Raw genomic sequence first — 12,746 nt, 5'->3', positions numbered from 1 at the left:
CTGATTTCTAGAGGAGATATTGCAAGGTCATGAAATATTAATTACAATATACAATGAGAATTTTTAGACATATGCCAACATCTCCCATGTCAATAAAATAATGTCTTACTGACCTAGGTATATCAACTATGAAAGAAAATTCTTCCTCAGCAAAATCACATTGTAAGTTGGCATTAGAACAATTTAACCTTCCCTTAAGGCACTGATATGTGTACAGAAAACATCTGTCATTGGAAAAAAATAGTGAGCAAGAATTTCATATAGAAGATAAGTGAAGTTCTTTTATATGGTAAGTTAGATTTTTAGATTTGTTTTATATGGTAAGTTAAAAAAAACTATACATTTTAACCACAAAATTTAGTTTTAAGGGGCAATTATCAAAACAAAAGAATCACTTTTTTAAAAAATAAACATAGTTTGTTCAAATAAGCTAACAATGCACACATAAATGTAGCACTGATTTCATAAAGAAGAAATGTAAAATGGGAATTTTTAATTGGACTTCTGGTCTTGGTTCCACATATTTCCTTCTTAATTTGAGAATTACTACAAATTTCACATGCTGGCAAAAACTTTGCCTGTACAGATAACAATGTTTCTACAATATTTTGATTTATCTAATGTGCACAAGTGCGGAATTAATTTCACTACCCAGATCAAAAGTGTACTTCGGTATGTTTCTGTGTGTGTGTGTGTGTAATTGCAGGAGCATTTACATTCTGTAGGTGTTTGGTGACTGTGACACCACAGACCAAAGCAGGTTTTAGAACCACACACTGAGCTGCGAAAGGAAATGGTAAACCACTGCTGCATTTCCTTATTCCCTTTCTTCTTTGTTTTGTTTTACCTTGAACACTCTACGATGAACAGTCCAAAATGAACAAGCTAGCGCTGAGCGGAGACGCCCCGGCTGGAAAGCACTCAGTTACTGGGGAAGAGCAGAGAACAAGTACGGACGACATTGTTGCTAATGATGTAACCAGACCAAAGCCAGAAAGATGACTGGCAGCTGATGTGCACAAAGGATGATGCTGCAAAACACAGACAATTGGAACATGGAACATAGGAAGCATGAATCAAGGTAAACTGCTAATTATAAAGCAACAAATGGAGTGTCTAAACATTGTAGCGCTTGGTGTTGGTGAACTAAAATGGACTGGAATGGAACATTTACGGTCTTGACAACTATAAAGGGCTCTACTTGGGAAATGGCAAACTTAGAGGAAGCGAAGTGGCTTTAACACTGAGGTAAGATGTAACACAGGCAGTCAGGGACTACAATGCCAAGGTCAGACTGAATTATATCAATCAGACTTTTAGGGAAACCTGTTAACATAACCATTATTCGAATCTATGCTCCAACTACAGAGGCAGAAGATGAAATTGGAAGCTTTTGTACAAGTACCCAAGAAGAAATTGGTCACACACCAGAACAAGACATTCTGATAATTATAGGTGACTAGAACACACAAATAGGAAATAAACCAGAATTGAATGCCACTGGAAAATGTGGACTAGGGGTTAGAAATGGAGCAGATCAGCTCATGGATTTCTACAAAGCCAACAAGTTGTCCATCACAAACACAAGCTTCAAACAACCAAACAGACTATTATATACATGGACATCACCAGATGGCCTATATAGAAATCAAATAGACTATGTAATTGGAAGCAGGCGATGGAGAAGCTATATTCCCTCTGAAAAACTAGGCCAGGAGCAGATTGTGGCACTGACCATGAAACTGTGAATAGCAAACATGAGAGTAAAGCTGAAGAAGAGCAATAAAAGAATCACAGCACCGAAATATAATGTCCTGTAAATAAGATTCCTGATGGATATAAAGTCCACATAAAAAACAGATTTGCACTGTTAAGCTGAATCGAGCAGCAACCAGGAGAACTGAACTGTGAACTTAAAACAGAAATATTATTAGGAAAGAATGTAAAATGACAATGCCATAAATAAAAAGGAAGGAAAAAGCCGAGACCTATGACAAAAGAAACACTACAAATTGTTAAAAGACAGGTGAGAGGTGAAAGTTAAACATGACAAAAGCAGGGTGAGAATCCTGAACATAGGTTTTCAACAACTATCACATAAAGAGAACTATCACAACAGTCAATGCAAGGAGGTAGAAGATAACGCCAAAAAAAGAAAATCAAGTGCTCTCTACCAAAACAAATATGGGGAAAAAAACAAAGGCCTCCATACTAGAAATGTTTGACATACATACGAATCTTCAAGAAAGGAGATGCCAAGGGGTGCAGTAACTATAGGAGTATCGCTCTAATGTCCCAATCAAGTAGAGTGATGCTTAAGGTGATCCAACAAAGGCTCCTACTCTATATGGAGCAAGAAATGCCAGATGTTCAATTCAGAAAATTAATGGGCATTTGAGATCTCATTGAAAGCCTTCATTAGATATTAGAGTGCTCTGAAGAACTTTAGAAGTTCAGTCTATGTTTACAGTCAGCCTGCATGGATTATAAAAGCTATGGGTTGCTCTGAAAATGAAGTTGTGCCTCAGCACTTGATTATCCTGATGCTTAACCTGTATTGTGGACAAAAAGCCAGTCAGGACAGAATATGAAAAGACAGAATGATTTCCTGTAGACAAAGTTGTCAGACAAGGGTGAGTTTTATCTTCCTACTTACTTAAGCTGTATGCAGAACATATCTTGGGGAAAACTGGGCTATCCTCAGAGGAATGAGGAGTGAAGTTGGTTGAAGAAATATCAATACCTTAAGATATACACTGAATGGCCAGATTATTATGACCAGCCAGATTATTATGACCACCCCATCAGTACTTCATTGACACTTTCAAAAATACTGAATATTTAAAACTTTCTAAGCAAATACTCTCCAGGTTTTTTTATTATTATTATTTGCATAACTAATTCACTTCATTGTACTGATGGGGTGGTCATAATAATCTGGCCATTCATAATAACCTGGTGACTCAGTGTATACCATCTTACTTGCAGAAAGTAGCAATGATTTGAAACAAGAACCTCAAGGAAAAGGTAGGGAAGGGTGGGTGGTAAGAGATCAACAAATGAACTTTTGTGCATATATGCATAACCTATGGACATGGGCAATGAGGTGGTGAGGACCTGGGGGGTGGGGAGGACGGGAGAAGGCTGGGAGAGATTAATGGGTTGAAAAGGAGGATCTACGTAATACTTTCAACAATAAAGATAAAATAAAATAACAATGAAAGGAGAAAGTGCCAAAGCAGGACTGCATTTGTACATCTACAAGACACACCCAGAACTACAGAAGAAAAACACTTTAATATAGACAATGGGGACACGGAAATTGTTAAATATTTTGCTTACCTGGGTTCAGTCATCAACCCAAATGAGCACTGCAGCCAAGAAATCACAAGAAGGTTGAGACTTCAAAGGATATCAATGGGAGAATTAGGAAAGATAATCAGAAGCAAAGATGTGTCCTTGGAGACCAAGGCTAAGATGATCCACACCTTTGTGTTCCCCCAAATGATGTGCAAATGTGAAAAGTTGAACAGTGAATAAGGCATATATATATATATATATATATATATATATATATACACACACACACACATATATACACACATATATATATATATTTCATTTGAAATAAAATACTGGGGGAGAATTCTATGGATGCCCTAGACTAGACTATTAGAAAGATGAAAAAGGTCCTAAAGTCAATTAAACCTGAATATTGCTGGAGGGAAAAATGACAAAACTGAAGCTGCCCTACTTGGGGCACATCATGAGAAGGCAGTGTTCTTTAAAAAAGACAACAATAATCGCTTCTCGGCCTTTTGGCTAAGATCAAGTGTAGTAAAAAGACAACAACGTTGAGGAAAATGGAAGGCAGCAGGAAAAGAGGAAGACCGAATATGAGATGGATTGACTTCGTAAAAGAAGCCATTGGTATCAGTCTACAGGAGCCGAGCAGGGCTCTTAAGGACAAGGGATTGTGGACATCACTCACTGAAAGGGTCGCCCAGAGTTGGAGCCAACTCAATGGCACATAACTGACACAGTGTGTGTGTGTGTGTGTGTGTGTGTGTGTGTGTGTGTGTGTGTGTAAAGCAGCAATACCACCAATCACCTAGAAACACAAATCTGAAACATTAGAGCAGTGGTTCTCAACCTGTGGGTCACGACCCCATTGAGGGTCGAACGACCCTTTCACAGGGGTCACCTAAGATCATCGGAAAACACATATATAATTACATACTGTTTTTGTGATGAATCACTATGCTTTAATTATGTTTAATTTATAACAATGGAAATACATCCCGCATATCAGATATTTACATTATGATTCATAATGGTAGCAAAATTACAGTTATGAAGTAGCAACAAAAATAATTTTATGGTTGGGGGTCACCACAACATGAGGAACTGTATTAAAGGGTCGCGGCATTAGGAAAATTGAGAACCACTGCATTAGAGTCATCTTTTGATTCCTTTGTTTTTTTTGTTTTCTCTTCTCTTGTATCTTGTCAGTCACCAACTCTAAAATATCATTTCAAAATATTATTTTTAAAAATTTATTGATGCTAGAAAGAGAGAGAAAAGGACACAGAGGGAGAGAGAAACATTGATTTGTTGTTATGCTCATCCATGTATTCACTGGTTGATTCTTGTATGTACCCCAAACAGCGATTCAACCTGTCACCTTCACTATGGGGATGATGCTCCAACCAACAGAGCTACCCAGCCAGGGTTCAAAATATTCTTGAGATCATTACTACTTATAGTTTCTTTCCCTCCCCTTTATTTGCTTCAGATTTAAAACACACACACACACACACACACACACACACACAGATACAACTGCAAATTAACTCATGCCCATCCCTCCTGAAGCTACCCTGAATTTTGTGTTTATCTTTTTCCCTTCATTTTAATTTATTACTACTCATTGCTTTATATTTCTAAGAAAACTATCCCAGACAATTTGTAACCTAATTACATTTATGTGACGATAACAGCTAATAGGGAATCTTATTAAGTTCAGGTTTCCCTTTTTTATAATTTCTGCTATATAAAACTGCTTGCATATATCTTCATAAATGTAATTTCTTTCATGGCATAGTTCTGCTCCAACACCTCCTAGCTGCTTATCATGAGACGTCTAACAAAGGCAGAAGCCCTGTTTTTAAGATTTTTCATCCTCCTCTCTAGGCCTATAATACCAAATGGCTACTTACCACCTTTCATTCTAGTTGGACTGTGTCCTTATAAGGACTCATATACTTTCTGCCTAAATTGTATTATCCTTTTTATTCCTCAATTATCCAAAATTTATGCATTGAAAGACTGTTTATTTCATTTTTTACAAAAAATCTTTATGTTATAAGCAAAATCTATCACATTTTATTGATAAAGGTCTGGTCTTTAATGAGGATTAACAAAATAAATATTTCTGCCTCAAATTACATTCACATGATGGAATATTATTCAGCCTTAAGATGTTGGGACATATGCTACAACTAAGCCAGTCACAAAAAGACAAAACGTTGTGACATATGCTCCACTAAGCCAGTCACAAAAAGACAAACACTGTATATTTCACTTATATGACCTACCAAGAGTAATCAAATTCAAAGAAATTAGAATGGTGGTTGCCAGGGGCTAAGGGTAGGAAGGAATATGGAGTTGTTGTTTAATAGATTTAGAGTTTCCGTTTTGCAAAGTGAAAGAGTTCCGAAGATTGGCTGCACAACAATATGAATATACCTGTAATGGAGAGGAGAAAACCTTTTCTCTACCCTCTTTGGTTTTGTACCTGGAGCCCACAAATTAAACTGCCAAGAGAAAAAATTAACAGGAGAAAAGATTTTATTTGATGTTAATACTTTGAAGATCTTCACGGAAAATAAATTAATGCCCTAAGAAGTGGTTAAATTCCAGTCCTTAAATATCTTTTTTAAAAATATATTTTTATTGATTTCAGAGAGGAAGGGAGAGGGAGAGAGATAGAAACATCAATGATGAGAATCACTGACTGGCTGCCTCCTGCATGCCCCTACTGGGGATCGAGCCCGCAACCCCTGGAATGTGCCCTTGACCAGAATCGAACCTGGGACCCTTTGATCCGCAGGCCGACGTTCTATCCACTGAGCCAAACAGGCTAGGGCCTTAGATATCATTTTCATGAAGGGTGATAAATGGTGGAAAAGTGACAATACAAAAAAAAAGGTGTCTGGGCTTCTAGGGGAAGTAAAATGAAGAAAGGCTATTATATGAGAAAACTAATAGAAGATAAGGTTTAATTTATGCAGAGTTATCACAGCACCTTATTTGATAAAGGTTGCTGTTCCCCACCTGGTTCACAAAAGAGGAACAATTTCACCAGGTTAATTTATGCCTTGCCTTTAGATATACGAGGGAGAGAGAGACCTTTACTTGTGTCTGTTTTTTTCTCAGTTGCCTCAGTTCAAAATTATATTTATGTCAAAGTGGTGTATTTGGGGGTGGCGATCCCCTTCATATTTAACACTACTAAACTGTATAAAGATAGTTAAGATAAAAATTCATTTTGTATATTTACCACAATTTTAAAATTTCTAAGTAATAGTGTAAATGGAGTTATGTAACATTATTTCTGCATACAGTGGTGGTATACAAGTGGTACACAAGTGATATACATAACATACCTAGTAATATTTTACTCAACTTTCTTATTTGAAAGAAAAATTATAGTATAACAGTATCCCCAAAGTAGTAGTAATCATACCTATCATCTCCATCTTCTTCAAATATATATGTTTATATGCACACATAAACATACATGTACAAACATTTTTACACAGCATTTTCAATTTGGGTAGTAAAATTAATTCTTTGCATGAGCATATTATATAAATCAAAGTCTTATAGAAATTATCTTCACAGGAAAAAATATTTGTCAGCATATAAAAGTTGTAGTAATTCTCAAATTAAAAAGAAAAGATGTGGAACAGAGATCAGAAATCCAATTAATATTTTCATTTTCGATTTCTCCTTTGTGCAATCAATATTACATTGATCGCATTTTAATTCATGAGAAAGGCAATCCATGTAAATGAACAGGTACACTTATGAAATTGAGCAGAAAAAATATATCCTATAGTTTATTTCTATTTTATGTGGTAAATAAGCTCTTTGCTATTGAGGGAAACTTAATCAGAATCTGTGTGTTACTGCTCCTCTCCCATAATAATGCAACACTGCTAGTGTTTTTTCTCCTTATCAGCTTGCAAGTGTGCATAATAAGAAGCTGTTATTTGGTCTACAAAATAAATAGCTAAAATAAATTTCCTATTTCCTCATTTTTCCCTGATGAAACTTATTTAAATGCCAGATGCATTAGAACCTTCAAATAACTCAATACAAGAACTTGAAGTGCTATTAAATGTCTGAATATAAGTAAATGCTAAGAAACCTTAACATTTTGATTTAATTTTTAATTCTCCATAGCTTTTTAAAATAAATATTCACCCCATAAATATTTGTAATTTCTTAATTTAAAAAATTGCAGACTAAAGGGAGAAGCTGCTTGCTTAAAACGTTACTGTAGTTAGTAGAAAAACAGATCCTAAGGCATAAGAAAATTCCACATAATGATAATAATAATCTATAATAATAAAGGCGTAGTATGCTAATTAGACCCAACAACCTTCTGGACGAAGCTGAGGCTGCAAGGGAAGCCCAGATCTGGGTGCCAGAGGGAAGCTGCTGCTGGCAGCTGGGGTAAGGAAAGCCTACTCTTGCACAAATTTCATGCATTGAGCCTCTAGTAATAAAATAATAATAATAAATATAAAAATGTCACCAGAAACTCAGCCCAATCTTATTCTTTCTTTATCATTTTTGCAATTATTGCTTTGTTCATACAATACTATAGTTAGTGGTTTAGGTAAATATATTTTTTATATCTTCACAGTTAGGGCCTGATATATCCATTTATTTTTATTCTCAAAGCTAAATGACAAATATTGGTTGATTGGTTGGCTATTTGGTTAGTTGGTTTAATCAATGAAAGAAAACTAAGGCTTAGAAAATTAATGACTTATCCAAGACCAAATAGTAAACCATAGATATTAAACTTATGTGTTTTGGTTCCATATATAAAGATTTTCTCCTTAATTGCTTGAAAAAAGTCTCTGGAGTTGGCATTTCGTTCCCTTTATTTGTTTTGCATTTAATGGAATAGAGTCATGTACCCATCTCATTGATTATGATCACAATCATACTCTTTTCTCTGCTTCCAGGAAAGCATAGAGCATGGGAAAACACTGGCTACAGAAACCTTAGAAAATTAAAATGTGGTTTTGCTGACTTTCATGGAAATAAATGTTAAACACTGCTTTCAAAAATTAATACACACATGCATGAACACATACATATACATACATGCACACATCTATGCATTATTATTTAATGTCTATTCTGTTGTTTTTCTGTAGCTATAATTTTATATATCCATAGGTCTGTTATATTTCTAGCATTATATGTTCCAAGAACCCAGTAATTATTTAACAGCTCTGTGTATTAGCAAAATGAAATAATGATATTCATGTGCTGAAGGTCCACTCAACTTACTCAAATGTGAGCTTCTCAAAGGGGCTTTGCTCACTACTCTCTCTCTCTCTCTCACCTTCCTTCATTCTTTAATTTGTTCTAAGTTCCATGAAGCAGGGACTTCAATTTGTTCACTGCTACATCCCCATCACATAGAACAGTACTTGGCACATATTAGCATATTAGGTGCTCAAAATAATGTTTAGTATTTTAATAAGTTTCTTTAGTTTGGTAATTCTCATTTCTCTCTCTCTTCCTCTCTCACTAAACGGTAATACAAAAATCTTATGTTAAAAACTAGAGATGTATATTTACATGCTTTCTGAAAACAGAAATATTTAGACCCTATTTTTAAATCCAAATTACATAAGTTTACAAAACATAGATACATAATTGATGAGAAATATGCTAATAATTCTGAAAGGTGATGCATTAACACATTAGGTTAATTATGCTTTTTGAATTTAAAAAAAATATTTATATTGAATTTATTAGGGTGACATCACTAATAAAGTTATATAGTTTTCAAATATACAATTCTATAATACATTACCTGTATATTGTAGTGTCATCACCAACCAAAGACAAGTCACCTATTACCACGTTTAATCATGTTTTTTCTCAAAGTACTGAATCAAAATTTAATGACATTGCAATTTTTTAGTTTATAGAGGATGGGCAAAGGACAGAAAGGAATTTTATATATACGTATACACATCTTCCTGGAATTTTATGTATACATATACACAAACTTTAACAAGAATCTCAGAAACTGAGGGTATTCAAGAAAGTAAGATATTTAGTAAGGCCTTTAACCTTGACTGAACTTAACTTATCCAAGTATCACGATTATCTGTGATACAATTATTTCATATCCCTCAAATAACTAAATATTATATACTAGAGGCCAGGTGCACAAATTAGTGCACGGGTGGGGTCCCTCAGCCTGGCCGGTGAGTGCAGCGGTCGTGGCAGGAGCCTTTCCCGCCTCCAAGTCAGTAGGACATCACCCAAGGTCTCCCAGACTGCGTGAGGGCACAGGCCAGCCTGAGGGACGGCCCCAAATACATGAATTTCATAAAACAGGCCTCTAGTATCTAATAAAAGGCTGAGATATTCTAATGAATTGAGCAGTGCACTTTCTAAATATCAACTTGAGTTTTCTACTATATAAGGTTTTAAATACTAATTATTTGTGAATCCCATCTTTTTATATTGCATACATTTACAGCAGTCATCATTAACACTATCTTAATGTGCCCCATCCATTTAAGAAATAAATATACAAAAATTAAACTGTAACTAATACCAAAACTGAAATATATATTTTCTACATCAAATGAATATTAATAGATTTTGACTTTTTTTTTAAATAACAGTGTGGATATCTGATTCATGGTGTGTTTTTCAGCATTTGTTCCCACAGAGTCACACAATTGAGATTCTCAAGATGACTTGGAAATGTCCCCAGTGGACTTCACATACACTTCATGATTTATCTAGGAAATTTGGATGGTACTTATGTTGTTTTTGCTTTCTGTCTGACTTTTTTTCACTGATAGCATACACTTCCTTGATATTAAAGTGAAATAGAAAATTTCTTATCTCAATAATATTACTTCCTAGACTATTTGCAAAATATCAAATTTGAAGCTATGTTATCCAAAGTAAATATGGCATTTTGTGAACTTCTAATACTAATCAATCTGCATCTTCCCTTTTCATGCTTATTTATTCAAGCATTTAATATATTAAGTGATCCTTAAAAGAAAATACAGCTCTAGCTGGTTTGGCTCAGTGGGTAGAGCATCAGCCTGGGGACTGAAAGGTCCCAGGTTTGATTTTGGTCAAGAGCACATGCCTGGGTTGTGGGCTTGGCTCCCAGTGGTGAGCATGCAGGAGGCTCTTTCTCTCGCTCCCCCTTCCTCTCTAAAATAAGAATAAGATTATATTTTCTTATAATAATAAGAAAATATTGTTATAAAAAGAAAATATAGCATTGGCCACAAATATTTTCAATGGATTTCCAATGAAGATTTTACTTTTTAAAATTTTATTTATTTATTTATTTATTTAATATATTCTTATTGATTTCAGAGAAGAAAGAGAGAAATAGAAACATCAATGATGAGAGAGAATCATTGATAGTTTGCCTCCTGCACACCCACACTGGGGATTGAATCCACAACCTGGGCATGTGCTGTTGACCAGAATCAAACCTGGAACCCTTCAGTTCACAGGCTATGCTCTATTCACTGAGTCAAACCAGCAAGAATGATTTTACTTTTTTAAAAAGGGATGGCTCTGTACTAAAATGATTCTTACCTAATTATCCCAGATCTTATATAAAATTTAATTTATTTATGTTCTGATACTTCAAAATAATGATTTTTAAAATTTGAACTAGTGCTTACATGGTTTTCAGAATGCCTAAGTACCACATTTAGCCATTTTATTAGAGCATGGTATATAAAACAAAATAATAAATGCAACATTATAAACAGCATATAGAATGTTCAAATTAAATTAATCAGAAGAATATGTTTTTTGTGCTTTTTGCAAATACAACAAACATATACAAATATGGACAAAACTACCTGTAAAATTATTTAGCCTTTTAAAGGCACAAATGTAATATTTGATCTTTTAACCATTTGCTGGGGACCAAAAACATCCATAATTGATAGTTATTTGTGATTGAGAGAGAGATTTGAAAAGCATAAAAGAGTGTACAAAATCACTCTTAGCTACTTATTTAGCTACCAAATGAACCTTCTGGCAACTCAGCCCCAGAATCTCAGAAAGGTTTTAGTTACTCTACTTTGGTTTCATCTGAAGTAATTCCAAAAGGAGAAAAAAATTCAGATTTAGCATTATGATGTTAATATCACTACAATACTAACATAATATAACCAATTACATGTGGCAAACTTTATTTGCATTAACTATGATTCTGTTGTATATAGAAAAAGTAATTACATACCTAAAAGAAAAACTTCTATTTACATAGAAATATGCCCTAGACTAGAACATACCTGTAAACTTAGAAATTTTCTAAAATCTCAAGGTATAACTTTCTGAGTTCCAATAGTTTGCTTTACAAGGGCTATATACTAGAATGACAAAACTGCAAATAGCTAATTTCATGAATCCATTTAAAGTTTCTTCAATGATCTAGAGCATGGCTTACAGTTAATCACATACAAGTTTAATTTTTCAACTTAATTTTTCATGCAGCATTATTATTTCCAAGTAATTATTTCCTCCATGGCCAATAACTGAGTATTCTAATTATAAACAGCAGCATAAATTGCTGGAGCCCATAATAAATAATTTTTAAAGGATCAAAGAATCATACAAGCAATGTGTTACTTTTATGCTGGAATAGCAAAGCACATAGTTTTTCAAATCAAAGTGTAAGAGTTATATATGCTGGCAAGAAAATAATCTATTAAAGAGCATGTTTGCTCTATCTTTAGCAAGATAAAGTAAAGAAAAAGCAAACAAAAATCATTTCAAGAAGAAAAACCTGTTAGGCTGTGTGTTCTGCAATTATTTTTCAAATAACATATTTTGCTCTGCCAAGGAAGAAAATAGTTCAATCTCTCCTCATATGCATGGCACAGTAAAATCTGGCTATGGCATAGTTATTCTGAACCACATACTCCTAGAACTGAAATAATCTGAATTACATGAAGTTCTGAGGTATTCTGAGATATGTAAGATTATACAGCACAGGTAAACTCACCCTTCTAATCTCACATCCGGCAGACTTCTGTTAAGGGCAATCAAATCACTGGCCATGAGGTTAAACTGATTGATTTTAAACAGTTCTTTCATTTTCTCCTGGTCATCTTTAGGAATCAGCACAGCCTTTCCCATTTCTCCTGGCCCTTCTTGGTTTCTTGAAATAACAGCTGTAAGATACACACAGGTACACACATGCATAAAAACATAGATAATGAACTGAATCAATAAACTCTTGTGTTGGATTTGATTCTCAACTGTATTATTTATATACTGACAATAATACAATCAAATCTTTCACTGTTTACAAACCATACACAACACTAAAGGAACAACCTATTTTAATTCATTAACTCAATGCTGCATGTTGTCTTTCAGGTCTGGATATATAACGTGGCCCGGCTAATCACCACTTAATAATTATG

General features: G+C 34.4%; 1 protein-coding gene across 1 annotated transcript in view; it reads right to left on the bottom strand.

Moving 5' to 3' along the window:
- The window catches only part of GALNT13 (polypeptide N-acetylgalactosaminyltransferase 13), a 500,019-nt gene that overhangs the window by 262,405 nt on the left and 224,868 nt on the right, over nucleotides 1-12,746 (bottom strand). The window contains exon 4 of the mRNA XM_015559821.1: nucleotides 12,323-12,491. Coding sequence (XP_015415307.1) covers nucleotides 12,323-12,491 — 169 coding nt within the window. The remainder of the gene's footprint in view (nucleotides 1-12,322; nucleotides 12,492-12,746) is intronic.

The sequence above is a fragment of the Myotis davidii genome, unplaced genomic scaffold, assembly GCF_000327345.1.
Source record: "Myotis davidii unplaced genomic scaffold, ASM32734v1 scaffold753, whole genome shotgun sequence".
In the NCBI taxonomy this organism is placed as follows: Eukaryota; Metazoa; Chordata; class Mammalia; order Chiroptera; family Vespertilionidae; genus Myotis; species Myotis davidii.
This window is presented reverse-complemented; position numbering and strand designations above follow the sequence as displayed.